The sequence below is a fragment of the Raphanus sativus genome, chromosome 9 (assembly GCF_000801105.2).
Source record: "Raphanus sativus cultivar WK10039 chromosome 9, ASM80110v3, whole genome shotgun sequence".
Lineage (NCBI taxonomy): Eukaryota > Viridiplantae > Streptophyta > Magnoliopsida > Brassicales > Brassicaceae > Raphanus > Raphanus sativus.
In genome coordinates, this window is record NC_079519.1 from 32,841,618 (window position 1) to 32,862,178 (window position 20,561).

Below are 20,561 nucleotides of genomic sequence, written 5' to 3' on the forward strand. Positions count from 1 at the left end.
GATGTAGAAGCGGTCCAGAAAAAACAGTTAGTCGGTGATTAAGATTCACTTTCTTCCTCCAAGTGTATAATATTCAACTTTTGTTTATAATAAATTCACATATTTGTAAAGACAAGTTAGTTTTCTACAATTGGATTGATTAACAATGATACTATGAGAACTTTAATTCTCTTAACAAAACTACTTATAAAATTACAAAAAAAAAAAGATGAGAGAAGAGCTGCCTGTTTTTGGTGAGACAACAATACCATCTCTCTCGCTGCATCATGCCTGCATGTCGATGGGCTTCCTGACTAGCATCACTTGTATGTATGTCCTACATTGTATTAGTATATATAATATTATTTGTTATTCTCCAAATAAATTATTACGACAATGACATTTCCAATACTATTATCAATATGACTAATTATTCAAAAAAAATTATAGATCTTTTCAACAAAAATGTATCTTTCTTTTTTAAGATCAAGAAACAATTTTAGTCTTTCTCTGTTTTATAAAGAATATCAATAATACATTTTTCACACATATTAAAAAATAATTAAAATAAACTACAGTTTGTATTAGTTGTATCAAATTAACCAAGATTATTTGAGATAAATAAATTAATTTATAAGATCAATGCATTTTACAATTAATATTAAACTGAAAGAAAAATATAAATTGCATAGAAAATCTAAGACGGCACTCTTTACATAACAAGTAAAAAAATAATAGAATGACATAATTTTTAGAAATAGGAGTAATAATATATCATATGTTCACACACATACACCAAATGGTTACATTTTAACCAAAATTGTAGAAATGGACTCAAGTTTATAAAATAATACCAAACTCCTCTTCTCCTCTCCCCCTCCCCCCCCCCCCAAAAAAAAGTAAAATATAATCTACATATTTCATATTTCGGTATAATGCATATCCTAAAATTTTTACATATGTTAATAAAACATCTAATAGATGTAGAATTTTTTACGGTTATTTTTTCTCATAATTTTAACCAATAATCCAATAAATATGATAATTTTTTTAAAAAATTTACAATTAATTATTATTATTTGATAAAATATGCTTTAAAAATACAAAAGAAATTTTCTTTTTAAAACATGTAACTTTATAAAGCGGAGAGAGTATTAACATACCGAACATGTTTTAAAAATAATCACAATATTGAACAATTTTCAAATTTCATTAAATATTTTTTTAATTTTACAGATACGTGAAAATAAAACACAAAACAAAATCCAGATATCTCAAATACACAGAAAAGAAAATCAAACAAAAAAATTGAATGAACAGATTATACATTTAATGTTATCAACCCAAAATCAAAATCGTACGAAATAGGCTTGCGTAAGAATTACTTTCATATCAATACTGTTTATTAACCGAAAAAAATAGCATCAATAATGCAGACTCGATCGTGATTGTCGAAACAGAACTGTTTATTTTGGACCGTTAAATTTAAATATGATGGGACCTTTTGGGATGGTAGGAACATGTTACATAAACTATTGTGACATGTATACATGTATCGAGATATTTAGAAAGGGAGATCAAAAAAAAAAAAGGGAGATCACAGGACAAACACTCGTGACATTGCCAGCTAGTGAGGATGACAAATGAAAAGAGATTAAAGAATAAAAAGGCAAATAAAAGAAAATAAAAACAAAAAGACAAAGAAACTTAGCAAAGGCTGCTTGTACTCTCCAACTCATTGACTGCCCATGCAATGATAAGACGATAAATGTGTCAGCCAAAAACAAAAATAAAACTTTTTGTTTACAAAATAAAATGATGCCAAAAACTAGGGACAAAAACTATTCACTTAAATTATTTATAACCCGTCAGATAGTGTTCTTTTAAGATCTGACCCTAATACACACACCGCATTATATATATATAACTAAGACTTAGACTTCACTCCACAAATAAATCACTTCTATATCTGAAACTATATATAAACCATGAGTATTTTAAAATTCCTTAATATATCTAATATTTCATAATCCAAAAAGTAACAAATATTACGAACCCCACTACTTACTGAAATAAAGGTAAATTAAAATTTCTTCAAACCATAACTATAAACTCTGAAAAAAAAAAGTTCAGGAGGAAATTCATTTATATAAAGGTAAATCTTTTACAAAAGAAAAACAGGAGCTGAGTGTAGATAACTTACAACTTTTTTGCGACTAAAATATAATTAATTACTTCAAATGGATTTTAATGACAACATGCGTACCTGAAAGATTTATATAGCATATGCACTCTGATGAACTAAAAACCTTGGCTAGAAACTAGCATGGTGGATTCCATCCAGTATTGGTTAGGAACGGTGGTGGACTTGCCGGACCACCACCAGGATTCACATTAATACTGTTTATATTGGCGGAATCCGTCGAAGAGCCAACTATTTCTGTACTATTCCCATGCCGTTGTTGTTGTTTTTGTTGTTGAAACCCTCCGCTTCCACTCATGCTTCTTACGATTTGTCCAACCCCAAGAAAGTCTCTAGTCATGCTTTGTTTATCAGCGTTTAATCCTTTGTTCACTCCTCCGTATGAACCAAACGGAGAATCTACTCTATTAACGTTGTTTCCAGTTGCGCCGGGGTTAGAGAAAGTGTTCATCAAATCGTTAAGATTAGTCTCGCTTTCTCCGTACATTCCACTCCCAAAGCTTCTTAGAATCGATGAAGCATTATTACTATTGCTGTTGTTGCTCGAGCTTGAACCAATTTGAGCAGCTTTCTGAAGAAGAGCAGTGGCTGACATGTGAGTTGTTGAATTGGGGTTTTGCATTGATGAGCTAAAGAGTGAAGGCACTGCTCCTGTGCTGATTCTGTCCGCCGAGGTCATCAGATTGTTAGGGAAGAGACCTGTACTTCTTTCTCCTCCTCCTCTTCCGCCTCCAACAGCATTTTCGCTATCAAAATGGTTAGAAATCATAAGGTTGCCAGATGAAACAGCTGCAGCATTAGGGTTGCTTGTAGCAGAAGCAACTCCATTGTGTCCAGAGAGGAAGCTGAGATTGAAGAGATTGGAGGAAGGAGAGTTATGGTTATCATGTGAGAACTGCATCAGACTTTGTTGAAAATTCATTGGTGATGGCTTGATGTTGTTGCTTGCAGCTAAAAACCCTTGTTGTTGATGGTCTTGTTGATCATGAAAGCTAGGGTTTTGCTCTTGCATGAAGTAACCTGAAGCATTTGCAGCAATGAGATCGGAGGAAGAGCGTGAGGAAGCTCCTGCACCTCCTCCTCCGCTGCTTCCGAGTCGGAGAACATCGCTGGACTGATGATCAAGATTCTGTGAGGCCCCCATGTGAGACAAACCAAGGATCATGCTTGAAGTATTGTTGGAGTTGTTGGTGTTTTGTCCGTATGGAAAGTGGTGACTTGGCAAAGAAGTCAAAGAAGTTGGGTGTCTCGCACTCTCCTGAGCCAACGCGTCACAAAAGGCTCTGTGTGTAATGAAACTGTCTCGCCTGCGACACAATATATATATGTATATTAATATAAGCGAAGAGATAGATTGAAATATGTGAAATAAAATATTATAAATAGAGAGAGACTCATCATGTCATGCAGCTACAGATAGATTCGCGTGTAATTATGGGATCTCGAAAAGTTGATAGATGGCTAGAAAGTCAGTATACATCCTACTACACACTCACATGCATCGATGCATATACAAATAATGCACGTATATACATAAATAGGAGTACAATGTTTTTTTCCGAGAATTGGCTTAAATAGGAGTACAATGTTTTTTTTTTTGTAACTGTTAAATAGGAGTACAATGTTGTGTTGTAAAAAATGATGTGTTCAAGTATGATGATGTATGTCTATATGATGCGTACGAATAAATGTATAAATCTGTATATATCAGTTTATGCAAATATGCAATCAATAAGTAATGAAAGCAAACATTATTTTAATTTGGGAAACATTACGCGTAAGATATGCTCGTAATTTCATGTGTATGTATGTGTTAATGTGTCAAAGATTTAAAAAAGTAGGTGGAAAAAGTTAAGTTTCACAATAGTAGTAGTAATAGTAGTAGTATATGGAGAGAATGATTGTCAAATGAATATCTGCTCCTGTCTTTAATTCAAGATCATGCAAGTTCAATAAATGCAACTTTAGCAATTACTTATGTATATATATACATACCACCATAATTTTAGTTTTCCTTTTATTCCATTTATCGAACTCCTCTAAATGCACGCACACACATAAACACAGCAATGGCAACCAAGATTGAAAAACTTATAAAATTCGATAATATTTTAAAATATTAGTTGTCACTTCTATTTATTTATTTTTTTAGTTGTCACTTCTATATATACAGCTTAAAGCCATTTTATGCAAAATGTATACAAAAATTAGCCAAAACAATTATGTAGTGTGTTTAGTTATGGTACCGAGTACAAACGAATCATAAAAGGGGTAATAGATTAGTAAGATTTTACACATAAGAGAACAAAAACTGTAACAATAACCTCTAGATATTATAAAGTTTAGCAGCACGTGAATTGCCCATAGTATAAGAATAAATTTGAAGTCTAAGAAAAAATTCTTAAAAATCTATTAAATTATTTTTATGACAGAAAATAGGGCGGTGTTTCCAAGGCAAAAATATATAGAAAACAGTAAAAGAAAAGGAAACTGAAATTGGTCCTCTTTGGTTTTGAGTTTCTGCTTGAAAGCATCTAATGAAATATATGGCAGTTTCAGTGTCGTATATAGATATAGTTTTGTGCTCACCCATTCACGTGTGTTCATGTATCAATTGTTGTTTTAAGTTTTATTTAAATAAAAGAAATAAATAAAAAAACAAAAAACAACAGTGCATTTACTTCACGAAAGAAAGAGATAAGAGCATCGACGACTTCGAGGCGAAACAGAAAGTGAAACTAAGAAAAACCCTAGTCCATGGAGACTGACTCAGATACATAATCACACACATATCACTTACGTATATATGATTAATAATAATTCAAAGAGTTCAAAAGATTTAGAATATTTACCGAGAGAAAAGTGTACCACAGTCGCAACGATATTCTTTGGTACCACAAGTCTTGGAGTGAGCTTTCCAATCCGATTGAACAGCGTAACGCTTAGAACATTTCTCGCATTTCCACTTCTTTTCACCGTGTTTACGGTAATAATGTTTCTTAATTCCGGTGAGATCTCCGAGAGCACGTGACGGATCATGGTGGACGCACGTGGGCTCCGGACAAAGATACACTTTCCTCTTCACTTCTTTGGTCGATTTTTGCTTAAGTTTCCATGGAAGATTGTGTCCTCTTCGGTGAAGTTGTAGGTTCTGTTCTCTTTGAAATCCTTTGTTGCATACTTCACATATGAATCTGTTTGTAGCCATTAGTGTCTTTGGAGATAAAGCTATCACTTCTGCATCGGAATCTAATTAAGAGCAAAAGAAATTTGAGGGTAAAGTTCTTGACTATTAACTGATTTTCTTATATTGCATGGTATATAATTAATTAAAATATCAGTTTTGGAAATTAATAACTAGGGTCATGCTAATTTGCTGATTTCCATATTTGGAATTTGAGAAAAGGGAGAGAAAAGGGATTTCTCCTTTTCACCAATAGATGTTTTTGAAATTGATCCCATGATTTTGTAAGATTAAGATGATAAATTTTCAATTAAGAGAAGGTAATTAACTTACTTGGAGTTCTTGGTTGGTTTCTCTTCTTTTTCTGCGGTGGAGCCTCAAGGGGTTGCTGAGACTGTGGTGGCTGGTGGTGAGGAGGAAGAGGAGGAGCGGCTGCGGAGGAATTAGGAGGAAGAAGGTGAGTTTGATCATCTTGTTGAACTCCAAAGAAGGAAGCAGCAGAGGATGAAGAAGCAGCCATGGACTCTTCTGTGTTTTGTGTGATGGTGAGAGAGAGAGAGAGAAAGAAATGAAATAAAACTAGAGAGAAGAAACTCTTAACATTAAATTCTTTTTTGACTTCCACTGATATCTTATCTCAATAAAGCCCTAAAATGGGGGCATTCCAGATTTTAAGTGAATTGCTATTAAATTTCATCTAAAAAATAGAAATTTATGCAAGGTAATAGAAGAGAGAAGATGAAAGTGACAAGTGAAAACGAGTGGTAGACTAGTAAAAAACTGTGAGCATCTCCAACCTATTCTATACTCTACTACAAGAGCCTTGAGATGTTCCTAAGAACCTTAAAGATAATTAATCCTCTAGTTTATATTTGAGAAGTGATTTGCCACATGTTTTCTCTACAATCGTTTTCACACAAAAAATTATGACGTGGTTATTAAAATTGATGACATGTCATATGGTTAAATATGACATGGACAATTATATTTAATGATGATATATATTTTTGGAAATCTTTTTAGAATATGGCAATAACTCATATATTACATTTAATATTGATTTATATTTTTGGTAAACTTTGTAGAATATGGTAATAACTCATAAATCATCACTAAAATAAATATATTAAAATATGATATTTAAATTTCGAAATATTATATAATTTTACTTTTATAATTATAAATTTTTTATTATCTAAGTTTTTTAAATTTTCTGAATTTAAAAAAAATGATAATATCATTAGTTTCTTTTAGATATCTACAAATTATATAAATATTATTTAGTTTTAGTTTTTGATAACTATACAATTTTATATGATTTTAGTAATTTTGTACAAGTTGATTTAATATATTTAACCAAATGAAATAATTAATTTTTTTATCTAAGATTTTAACTTTATAATATACATATATATTCTTAAATATAATTTAAAATAAAAAAAATATTTTCTCTTAATTTTATGCTTAATTAATGATATTGATATTAATTATTGGTCAAAATAATAAAATATATAATATTAATAAATTACATTTTAAAATATAAAATTTAACTTTTAAAAAATTCATCACTACACATGGTGCAGGAAAACACCTAGATTAATAATTGTGACATGGCTACTAAAATTGATGACATGTCTTATAGATTAATATGACATGGAAAATTATATTTAATGTTAATTTATGTTTTTGGTAAACTTTTTAAAATATGGTAATAACTCATATATTACATTTATTGTCGATTTATATTTTGGACTTTTTGAAAATATGGTAATAACTCATAAATCATCATTAAAATAAATATATTCAATTATGGCATTTCAAATTTCGAAATATCATTTAAATTAAAAATATTTCAAAAATATATACATATTTTTAGAAAATTATAAAAATTAAATCATAAAATCAAATTAAATCGTAAAATCATTAGTTTCTTATATATATCTACATATTTTATAAATATTGTTTAATTTTAATTTTTGACAATTATGTAAATGAAAAATCTACCTAAAATTATAATTTTAAATATACACATGCACATTCTTAAATATGATTCAAGATAAACAAAATTGTTTTTATCTTAATTTTAATATTCAGTTAAATCAAATTTATATTAAAATATTGATAAGAAAAAAGAAAATTTATAATATTAATAAAAAATTAAATATAATTTATATTTATCTATAAAAATATATTTTTAAATTCTTTTACTGCACATGGTGCAGGAAAACACCTAGTACCGTATGATAATTAAACTCGATCAATCTAGTTTGGTTAGTTTGGTGTAGTTCTAATTTTGTGTATGATATTGGTCTATATGATACATAGGATACTAAAAACTATATACATTTTGTATAAATAGAAAGTTTGATTTGTCTATTAGGCATTTGAATTAAAACTATTATAAATAATCTGGGTGTGGACTGTCTGTATACACTAACACCTATACAGAGAAACTGATTTTTTTTCTGAATATTTAAAGGACAAGACTTGGGTTCATCCCCTATGGTGAACCTTTAAATTCACCACTTTCCTAATAACCAATCAAAGTGCCAACTAGATTAATGATTAAATAATTTAAAAATAAATAATGTCATTTTTAATAATATTAATGTCACTATTTAATCCCTAAACTCAAACTCTATATCCTAAATCCAAATTCTAAACCCTAAATTTTAAATTATAAATCTAAATTATATACCCTAAACCCAAATCTTAAACCCTAAACCCAAACCATAAATCATAAACCAAAAAAATCTAAACTCTAAACCCAAAACTATACCCTAAACTCAAACCATAGACTCTAAACTCTAAACCCAAAACCTAAACTCTAAACCCAAACCATAAACACTAAACCCAAACCGTAAACCCTAAACTCAAATCCTAGACCGTAACCCAAACCATGAATTCTAAATCAAAATTTTAATTTTTAACCTTAAATTTCAAAAGAACAACATCAATATTAATCCAAATATTTAGGGTATAGGGTTTGGGTTTTGTATTTACGTTTTGGGTTTAGAGTCTAGGATTTGGGTTTAGGGTATAGATTTGGGTTTAGAGTTCAGGTTTTTGGGTTTATGATTTATGGTTTGGGTTTAGGGTTTAAGATTTGGGTTTAGGATATAGAGTTTGGGTTTATAATTTAGAATTTAGGGTTTAGAATTTGGATTTAGGGTATAGAGTTTGAGTTTATGGATTAGATAGTGACATTAGCATTATTAAAATTGACACTATTTATTTTTTTAATTATTTTGGTTTTTGAAAAAAATATTTAATATTTTTAATCATTAATTTAGTTGGTATTTTGATAGGTTATTAGAAAGATGGTGAATTTAAAGGTTCACCATAGGGGTGAACCCAAGTCTTGTCCATATTTAAATCAGATTTAGATAAAATAAAGTATGAGAACTACAGAGGTCGGTGGACCCAACCCATATTTGCCACAAAACGACAGTGGATGGTGCATGAGACGACTCTCAACAGCTCCTCTCTCTCGCTAACATATGTGAATAATAAATTTAAAATAAGTTTTTTTTTGACAAAAATTTAAAATAAGTTTTCTAAAACAGATTACATAATGTAAATATGACATTAAAAATGCAAAACAGATATACAAGAATGCACTTATATCTTGTATAATTTTGAGTTTGAAAATGAATTAGTTATCGAGCATATACATAAAGGTGTTTAGAACTATCTAATTCTTAAAGCAATTTCAAGCAATAGATGTTTGTGTTCTATTTTATTTTTCATTTCCAATTAAAACATTAAGTTTTACAGTAAAAACAATATTCTCTCATTATATAATTTTAAGTTTAATAAATATTACTTAACTTTAATTAATTGATTATTATATAAATATAAAGTAAAAACTAATAACTTTGAAAATTAAAATCATTGTTTAAATTTATATCATATTTTAAAATTATTTATCACATTTAGTTACAATTTAACTATTTAATATTTTCCCCTATCATTTTAAGCATTATTTTAGATTTATGCACAAATTAAAACATTTAATTTTATATATTCTCTAAATAATAACATCACAGTTGACAAAATTAACCATATATCAACTAATATAAAATAAATTTTTAAAAATTAATAGTCATATAACATATATAATTAATCAGTTTAACATTAAAATTATAAAACAATACTTATTTTATAATTAAAAATGAATATAATGACACTGAAACAATGCAGTATATAATATAATATTTAATCACAAAGTAAAAATAAAAGAAAAAATGTTTATTTTTAAAAAATATTCAATAAATAATAACTTACTTATATTATTAAATATAAAAACTACAATTTTAATATTCAGGGTTTTAAAAATAAAACAAAAGTATAAAATAGTATGATATATTTATTTTCAAAATCTTGAACTAATCAACAATACTAGTTTATTTATATTATTAAATATATTATTTATGTTTCGTGTGACTCTACAAAATACTAAATTTAATAAAAATATTATTTTAAAATTTTTAAAATAAATTTACACTAAATTTGATATTTTGGAATTGGTCTTTTAGTTAGAGATTATAAGAATAAATTTTAGCTTCTAAGAAAACTAGGATTGATGCTTAAAGAATAATACAATCATTTAAAAGCTTAAATAAGAAACTATCGCTATGTTATATTCGATAATTTCATTAAATATGTAACTAAATCTTATTCACTAATCATTTTTGTCAAAGATACCTAATACTTGTATATATATACTGTAGAGACAAATCTCCCAAAATTTCAAAGGTCCATCTAGTATTTCTTATAGTCTTACAAAATACGATTATTTGTCACAATCGCCATCATCATCATGTCATATGGGTCTTCTTTTATGTTTTAAAAAGTTCCTATCATATCATTTACATATTTGAATGTATGTCTGTCTGCGTGTCATGGACGGTTGAATATGAAAAGAGATATTCCAAAGATAAAAAGGACAAAAGGAAGAATGATTTGTGTATATTTTTAATGTATGTGGTAAAATAAAAACCCAAAAAGGACACTCCAATTTTAAGTCTCTTTTAACTATATACCGTCGTCTCTTCCAATATTCAAGCAATTCCTCAGAAACAAATTAAACAACTTGATTAACACCTACCTTTCTATAAGTTTGATCTTTATTTCTATTAATCTGAAAAAGAAAATGATATAGTGTTATTTGAAAAATAACGATATATTGAGCATAATAAAATCTAATATAGTGTTATTCATAGAAAAAATATTGTAGCTGCTAAAAATATTTCAATGTCTTAATATGTTCTTAAAGGAGATTTACAAATAAGCTTTGCAAATTAGTATAAAATTTCAGTCTATTCTCTCCAAAGAACGATATCAAGAAAAACAACCCATTTTCGTATGTCTTTGTTAAGTGAGCTTGAGTTATATATAAACCTATCTCGAATATCACCATAAGATAGTCTAGATTCTAAAACACATATGGCGTTTTCCTAGACAAGAAAACACATATATGGTGTAATCCTCTTGTTTTATTCGCGCGCACAATAATTTTTGTTATGCTAGGAATTTTCAGGAAAAGGAATAACAACTGCTATTCCCGATAACAATGACACTTGAACCGTAACATTTCCTCTCACATACATCTTCGACGGGAAAATCGCATAAAAAACCATGAAAGTGGCACATACTGACACTTTAAACCTTGAAGTTTTTTCACTAACATTTTAAACTTTCAAATTGACATTTGTATCAGAAAAAACCTTCAAACTATAATATTGACCTGTTTAACAGGTAAAAAAAGAAAAATTAAATAAAAATCAAAAATTAAATAAAAAATCAGAAAATTAATAAAAACTATAAATTTAATCAAAATACAGAAATTTAAATAAAATTCAGAAAATTACATAAAAATCAGAAAATCAAATAAAATAAAAATTCAGATACAAAAAAATTATAATATTAAAAATAATATATTTAAAAAATTAAATAAAAATTCAGAAAACTAAAAAAAAATATTTTCCAAAAAATTACAAGATTGCTATTTTTTAGAATGGACCAAATTATTGACAATTATAATTTCAAACATATCATTACTTACGATGATGATTTCTAACATAACCATTAACAATGATGATTTTGACATATTTCCAACGGTAATTTCTGACACCATCGTCGAAAATGACTGTAGATGTGTCAATAAAAACATTTTGACAGCCGTCACTGTGAACGATGATATGCATAATGCATGTAATACACTAAATTTTAAGCTATTTAAGTGTCAATTTGATGTTTATTAAAAAACATTGTTATTTGTAATTTTATAATTTTATTTTATTTCATTTTATTTCATTTTTATTTAATTTTATAATTTTATTTCATTTTTATTTAGTTTATGTATTTCGACTTAATCCTATTCATTTATTTATTTGAATTTTTATTAACTTCTGATATTTCATTTTATTTCATTTTAGTTATTTTCTGATTTTTATTTAATTTTCTTTAAATTTATTTAGTTTTCTGAATTTTATTTAATTTCTGAATTTTATAATAATTTTACGAATTTTTTGATTCTTTATTTAATTTTCTGAACTTTTATTTAATTTTTCTGAGTTTTTTTTTTAATTTTTGGTTTTTTATTTAGTTTTATGAATTAAATATTTTTTTTTTGAAAAAAATCTACACATCACTATTTTTACCTGCTAAACAAGTCATTTATTTTGTTTGAAGGTTTTTTATGACACAAATGTCAGTTTCAGGGTTAAAAGTGTTAGTGAAAAAGCTTCAAGGTTTAAAATGTCAGTAAGTGTCACTTTCAGGGTTTTTTATGCGATTTTTCCCATCTTCGACTATAAATAATTTCAAAGCAACATTAATATATCAATACTATTAAAAAAAGAGTTTTAATAAATCTAATTAAAAAAATTGTTTGGACATTTTCATTTAACTAATAGTATTATAGTCCTACTCACTATTTCTTTAATTATTTCTAACTATACAACTAACTAGATCTTGATCCGTGCTTTGGAAGCGCGGAATATTTTACGATGAAAAATTTCACTAATAATTTAACAAATATTTTGGTAACTTTTAAAGAGTGTGTATTTAAAATATTTTTGCAATTAAATCAGTGTTTTTAAATTCAACTCGATTGTGATTATACCGGTTAATCCAGAGATCCAACAATTCAATTTAAGTTTTTAAAATATTCATATTAAAAATCACTAAAATCCGAGACTAATTGAACTGATGGATGACCGATATGTAATCTAATTTGATTTAAATTGTAATAGTTTCATAATTTGTAATCTTATAATCAAAATTTTAAAGTTTATTATTTTGCAATTTATGAAATTATGAGGTTTCTACAAAATTTTAAAGAGAAAATGATGGATATAAAATAACTAAGATTAATAATTGTATTGTTTGGAAACATTGATAGTAGTATATAAAATATATTGTTTGAAAACATTGATAATAGTATAAAAAATAAGTATATTGTTTGGAAACATGGATAGTAGTATAAAGAAAGAAATATTAGTGATTTAATGTAGGTTTAACTATAAAGTATAAATGTGTATTTAATTTAAAAATTTACAAAATAAATGTTAGGTCCAACACAATGTTTCTATTTTAATAAGATAGATATTCATGACTTAACCATGTTACTATATCAACAAAGATTAGTTACTATATTTTGGATATTTACGTAAACAGATCAAAAATATGATAGACAATAAACAATGACTTCCAACTTTTAATAATCATTTTTTTAAGTCGTTTCCTTCACATAAGATGAGTTAATCGACTATACATTCATTGATTATTTTTTAGCTGATATATTTTATTAACTGGAAGAATTTTTTCTCGTGCTTTATGTATCGACTGTATAACTTAGAATAACCTCATATTATAATTATTTATACATTGATCTCAACTAACATACTTATAGAAATCATAATCATATCATTTTATATGATCGTGCATCGTCATCTATATGACACAATAATATACATATGTTCAATATAAAGCAATAATAACTATTTTGTTCGGTTTGGAACCAACTAATATCCAAAAAAATACGGGTTCAATTAATTTGGTTCCAATTTTATCATTGTTTTGGGTCATTTCAGATTTATAAGAAAAAATCAGATAATTCTAGATTTTCAGTTTAAACATTAAGTAATTTGGATTATTCGGATAAAATATTAGATAATCTTTTTTAATATTTATTATTTTGAATTAGAAATTTAGATAACATTTATAGGTATATAATTTTGTACTTAAAAATGTCCATTCAATTCTCGGTTCAATTTCCTTTTTTTTGGTTCACAGATATAGATTATTTATGAATTTGGTTCAGTTCGGTTTCGTTTTTTCTGCAAGTCTCGGTTTTTCGGTTCCTTCTAGACATGTACACTATCTTATATAATAATGTATATAAATAATATTTAATTTCAAAATAATCCCGCGCTTTTTAAACGCGGATCAAAATCTAGTAAACATATTAAAAGGCAGATTTAACGTACAGAAAAAAGGACTTCACCTCTTTTGGTTCGTCTGAGTTTGAGGTAACTGGTAAGATTCATTGCTATCAGTTTCTTGCATCTAATGTTTGAATGACAGTACATGGAATAACTGTACAATTGTAAAACAATTGCGATACAGTCATAATAGTAATAAAACATATAGATACATATGTATATATAATTTTTATTAGTATTAAGCGGATTAGCATATTATACTCCCTCCGTTTCATTTTAGTTGTCGTTCTAGGTTTATACACACAGATTAAAAAAACATATGATTTTGTATATTTCCAAGATAAAAACACAATTACCTATACATCTAACCACATTTCAACCAATAGAAAAATAAAATGAAGAATCTTTTTAATAAATTTTGCATTGAAACTCTAAAACGACACTTATTTAGAAATTTTTTTCCTACAACGACAATTAAATCGAAACGGAGGGAGTAGTTCGTAAACATTAAAAGTCAAAATATAAAATAAATGGCTAAATACATATACATAAGTATATACACATATTAATAATATGAGAATATGATAAAAGTAAAATCTCAGAAGAATTAATACAATTTTGCTAAATCATTGAGTTCTACCTCAAATAATTACCATGTGTTTTGAAATTATGTTTTGTTTTAAAAAGAGTGACACTTTATAATTTATATTCATAATCCAAAATCTTAATTGAAATTTTAGTTTTAGTCTTATTATTTTAATATATTAGTTAGAAAATATAATTTATTTAGTGTGTCAATATAGTAAAAATAGAGTTTTAGATGATTTATTAATATGTGTGAAAACTTTTAAAACACGCTTTCTAAATAGGAAAAAATATTTTGAAAGTTTCCAAATTAGCATACCTGAATTATGATTGAACTAAAGTTGTTAAGAGTAATTACTATCATTTATGTATTAAAGTCACCTAAGACAACAACTGAACAAAATTGAGTTTTTCAGATTTTCAAAAAGAAAAAAATACAAAATAAATCCTTTATTTATAATTCAATCAAATTTTGATTTAACACTCATTTTTGGGATTAAAATCACCCTTTTATCTATACGACGCTGAAATATGAATTTGATTTTTTGATTTATCAAATCTTGAAAAATTATAGCCATGATAATAACTGGTTAACATAAAATAAACAATACTATATCAATAGTTTTATATCTAATTATTCAATTGATTTAATAATTGCATATATATATGTGAAATTTATACCAACGGATATTTGTCCAGAACATAAAGAGAAGGAGAATTAAAAACAGATTCACTTTTTAAAATAGAAGATAAATATTACAATTGTTTTTCTAAGAAACAATATCAGGGTGGTAAAATAATATAAATGAAAGAAATATATATTTATTCACCACATAGGAATCGGCCGGAGCTTTAGTAACTACGAATCATGAAATGTGTAAAGTATTTAAAAAATATATTTCTAAAATGAACCAAAAACTAGGCTATTTTTATCAATTAATAATCTACTGTTTGGAATTTTATACATAATTACTACTAACAATTCCATTGAATATGCGTTTCACCGGGTGTAAAGTCATGCATAATCATAATCTACAATAAGTTATATTTATTAAATAAAGGTTTACCGCTTGTAGTGAATGTAAATCTTTCAAGCGTTACAATGATAAGCTGCGTTTTTCAATCCACAAATTGACATCTCTAATTTATTGTCCTAAAAATGAAAATAAATTATATATGTAATGCCTAGTGATAAGAAAACTCTATATCCAATACCTTGATACATAAAATTATGGCGGTGCATAAAAATATGCTTGCGTTTGATTATGTTTACCATTGGAAAGCAATTAGCTTATAACAGGGTCCTATCAAAACTTTTAAGTTCATTCTCAAAGAACTCTAGCGTGTTTCAGTTGACTTTTTTAGTGATGAATAATCTATTATGTCATGTGATTGAAAACAAAACATATAAAAGACTCGTACTATTGTAGACAACCTCAAAACAAGAGTAAATTTGCTCAAATAAGCGTTATTATTATAGAACATAATGATAAGACTGAAATAGCTTACTAAAGCTTTATTTATATGTTTCGTGACAAAAAAAGCTTTATTTATATGCAAGAAATAAAGAGAAATAAAAATACTCCAGATTGTCACCAAGCACAGATATATTGTTGATTGATAATCATAAAGATAAAGGTTCTGGCTGCATCAAACAGCAGCTTTGGTTACAAAGAACATCTAATGATATATTTATATCAGTCTAAAAATCCTAACACAATTTGGAATATTATAATCGGATGGTAATGAGGTAGAGTTGGAATGCAAACACATTTAAATTTTTCACCAACTGTTACACGAAATTAAATCACAATTATCATTAAACACTATGAGTTTTGTCTTTTGGTCTATTTTGAAAATCTAGTGTGCAAGTCTGTCCGTGAATGACATGTTCCTAGAAAATTAGTTTAAGCATTTCCATGGACTTGAGATTTATTTCTGAATCATCAGAAAAAATGATGACTCTAACACATAGAACTATTGAGACTTCTTAATGACATCTTCTTCTAGAAATTCTAACTATTTTTAGCATGCTATTACAGAATTTCATAAGTGGACCTTCAGTGTAGACTTCAATAAATATAGTTAAGTAGTAATAAAATGATCGAAATCCTAACGCGTAAAGTCCTAAGATCACAGTAATCTTGGTTTCGCAATTAGGATAATTGTGGTGTGAATCATTATAATCCTTTTCAGTTTTTGTAAATTTGACTGTACAACTAAATTATATATATTGTAAACATATTTATCTTTCTAAAAATCAATTCAACAAGAATTGTGCAGCTTGACGTACTTGATGTAGTTCAATTTAAAAATACATAACCTATTAAGAAGTATTTTTTGCATTTTTGCTAAAGTGAGAACAAACAGGAAGGAAAAAAGTTTCGTGGTGCCTTCAAGATTTTTGAAGTAACGAATGGCCGGACCATCAAATGAAAGAGGGGGCCACATGCCGAGAATGAGCATTGATCCACGAATGAGGTTAGCTAGACAGTAGTCATACACTATAATTGTATGTTAGGTATTGTATTATATATAACCTATACCAATGTTTGAAGTATAAGCAGACTCTTACACCAAGATTTTTTTTGAATACCATGCTATGGCCATCCTTTATTCACGCATTACCAATGCTCAACCTAATTAAGAAAGCAGTTCGCGATAAATTGATACTGATTCGAATTCAATGAGAACATTGGTATTGCAATCTCCTAACCGGCTAGTTAAATTATTACTCAATTATCCAATTAAAGCCTGGCTACCATGCTATGTTTTCTGTTCTAAATTTTCTTACACCAAATCAAAAACTTTGCATCTCCATCTAGAAGAAGCATTTTTGTTGGATACTATTTTAGATATTAACAAAAAGAGATTTTAGAATAAAAATATTGTTTTTTAAAAAAGAATAAAAATATTGTTGCTAAAAAGAATAAAAATGTCTTAATCGTGTCTTATTGTTATTTTTATAATATATTATTTTATGATATTGTCTCGTCAATCTCTATATTTAAATGCACCAATTATATAAAATGTTTTTATAAAACCGCCTTCAACATAAATAAATAATTTAGCAAAACACAATATTTTGTCTACCACGTAATCATATTACCTTTTGTTTTTTTTATCACTAACCAAAAATTTAAAGTTATATCTTTTTGATAAATAAGAATTTATTTATCATTGAATCTTCCTTAACTTTTTTTTTCCACAGAAAGAATACCATTTTATTTCAAAGAAATATACACGATCTGATAAATAAACTGGTGGATGAAAGAAAAAACACTCCACATATAGTACAAGAACTCATATGGAGGCGGCAGTCAAAACCCACTAAAGTAACTTACGACAACAAACAAACATTCCAACTTAAATCATAATTAATATGTATTTTATAATTACTGATTAATATATGTGTTATTAATTATATAGAAATAAATTATTATTTTTTCGTTTGAATTTTTTTACATATTAATTATATAGAAATAAATCTTAAAAGTCACTTAATATTCTCTTTTCAATTATATAAATTAAGAATTTTATTTGATTAATATTTTGTTATATACTTTATGTTTACAACCTTATATTTAAAAAAATTCAGATAACAACACAACATACATATAGAAATTATATTTATATTTTAAAATATTTTTAGATTTTGGATAAATCTTACTATTATTAATTTTAATCAATTATCTAATCAAATAAATTAATTTTTGTTTTTATTTTTAGCTTAATTATATATTTTATTCATTAAGGGTAGTATCAATATTAACCACTCTAAATTTTAACGTAAGAACTCCGCTGCGAAAAAATCTTATATATTTTATTAATTAAAGATAATATCAATATTAATCATTCTAACTTTTAACGTGAGAGTTTCGTTGTGAAAAATCACATATTTATATTTTAAAATATTTTAAATTTTGGATAAATCTTACTATTATTAATTTTAATCAATTACCTAATCAAATAAGTTAATTTTTGTTTTTATTTTATTCATTAAGGATAATATCAATATTAACCACTCTAATTTTTAACGTGAGAGTTCTGATACAAAAAAATTATTTCGCAAATAATAGCATAGATAGGCAGATAAAGCAAATTTAAACGAATATAAAATCTACCAACCTCAACCACAAAACAGAACACCTACTAAACTCAAAATTCAAAAGCCCGAAACCAATCGAAAAAATCAAATACCAAGGCCCAGTAAAATTATTTGTAGCTGCGAGAAAAGGGGCACTTGGCCTTACGATACGAACAAGACATTTTTGTTATGTGTTTCTCATGAATGTTTACACATAAGTGTAATCAACAAATCAAGATAATGTACTGGAAAAATGGCTTATTCAATATTGAGAAGATAAATGTCTAAACTATATCAATATGTCAAAACCTTCCTACTCTCAACAATAATATGAATTGCATAGATATACTTATCATAAACAGTTATAACATGCATATGATTGGTCAGACGGTCACTTGTTAAGTTATACTGCTTTTTATTTTAAGTTATTATAGTTTTGTTCCAATTTTTTTTATATTTTATTAAAATTTCTTAAATAATTAAAATAATCAAATTTATCTTATTTATATTTTAAATTTTGAAAAGTACAATTTTCTCTTCTGTCCAGATATTAATTGGAATTAATTACTATAATAACTAAATTTAAACTATTATTTATTTAATTATTGAAGACATAAATTGATCATATTTATAGAAAGTTATTATCTTTGGATAAATAGTGAGTTATTACTATTTATCAATACAAACTTTCGTTATTGTAATTTATAGTATATATATTACTGAAAAAGTGGAATGGAGATTTAACCAATCTCAATGTTTAACATTCTAACTAGAATTAATCCGCACGTTCGTGCGGATATATATTTAAATGATATTTAAAATATAAAATATATTTTTTGATTTATGTAAATAAATATTATTTTGAAAATCAAATACCAAAATTTATTTTGATAAAATTGTACTAATCATATATTCACCACATATTTTTTATTTATTATTTAAAAATGTAATATTCTATTAATAATTTAAAGTTTTATTCTAAAAATATTTAGTGTAAATCAAATTAGTTAATATTATATTCTGAAAATATTTTTTATTTAATGTATTATATTTTAACTTTGTTTTTTTACTATTAAATGAAATATATAGTGATACAACCAATAATTTTTTTTTCTTTGTTGTTTAAAAATTTAATATGATAACTTTTAAAACAACTGGGCTATACTATTTAATTTCAAAATTATTTACCCAAAAATACATAAAATCTGGCCAAGATTAGATATGGTAAAATATAAAAAACAATTACATAATAGGAATTGTTTAGATTTTTACCAGAAATGTTATTGTTTAGATCTATATTGTTTTTTGTTAGGAAAATATCATATCATACATGCATAAATTTAGAATATGTTGTCAAATTTTTAGTAAGTGGTCTAACATAGACCTTTTTATGGTAGATAAATTTATGACTCTATTTTAATAGAGTAGATGTTTTAGTAAGTTTTTTAACTTATTAAAAGTTACTAAAATTTTAATATTTGTTTTGTGATTTTTCGATATGTTCACATTTTTTTTTCTTTCATTATAAACTTGATCATTCTTTATCGACGATGAAAATACTAGATTAATATATGAACTAATAATTTTTAATAAAATTATAATATGAAACATTTATCTAGTTAGTTTTAATAATTAACTTAATATAACGGTAAACAAAAAGTTCCAATTTTTATTATTACTAAAATATATAATATTTAAATAAAGCAAGTGCATAATAACATTTGCAACTAAGTAAATGTAAAAACGTGAATTATAATGTTTAAGAACTTTACTTAGTCACTTTAAATTTGTATTGTTCTTTTTATTTATTTTCATTGATTAAATCATTTTTAAGAAAATATCGCAATGGTAAACTGATAGTTTAATTTCAACTAATAACTATATAGCTATCTTAGTAAATCAATCTATATTACCAATAAGATATCTATTTCTATTTTATATATCACTATATATTAAAAGTTATTTTCAAATTTAAAATTATAAATAGATTAATATTGATAATCTATACTATTATTTGAGGTGTTTTGACAAAAAAAAAAAGAACTATAAGAACTAAAATATAATAAGTTAAAA

At 26.0% G+C, this 20,561-nt stretch overlaps 1 protein-coding gene across 3 annotated transcripts; it reads right to left on the minus strand.

Annotated features, from left to right (window-relative positions):
* Positions 1–31: 31 nt before the first annotated feature.
* Positions 32–6,004, minus strand: LOC108833928 (protein indeterminate-domain 5, chloroplastic). Of its 3 annotated transcripts, none has more exons than XR_001946775.2 (4): positions 5,700–6,003; positions 5,035–5,431; positions 2,246–3,489; positions 32–316 (listed from the first exon to the last, which is right to left on the minus strand). XR_001946775.2 is itself a non-coding variant. In XM_018607316.2 (3 exons), exons 1-3 carry the CDS (start codon positions 5,884–5,886, stop codon positions 2,301–2,303), a joined length of 1,773 nt encoding a protein of 590 aa, XP_018462818.1. In that variant the 5' UTR covers positions 5,887–6,003; the 3' UTR covers positions 2,106–2,300. The 3 variants fall into 3 exon arrangements, 1 of the variants encoding a protein (XP_018462818.1); XR_001946776.2 differs by lacking the exon at positions 32–316 and adding an exon at positions 1,428–1,721 and having other exon boundaries at positions 5,700–6,004; XM_018607316.2 differs by lacking the exon at positions 32–316 and having other exon boundaries at positions 2,106–3,489.
* Positions 6,005–20,561: the final 14,557 nt, after the last annotated feature.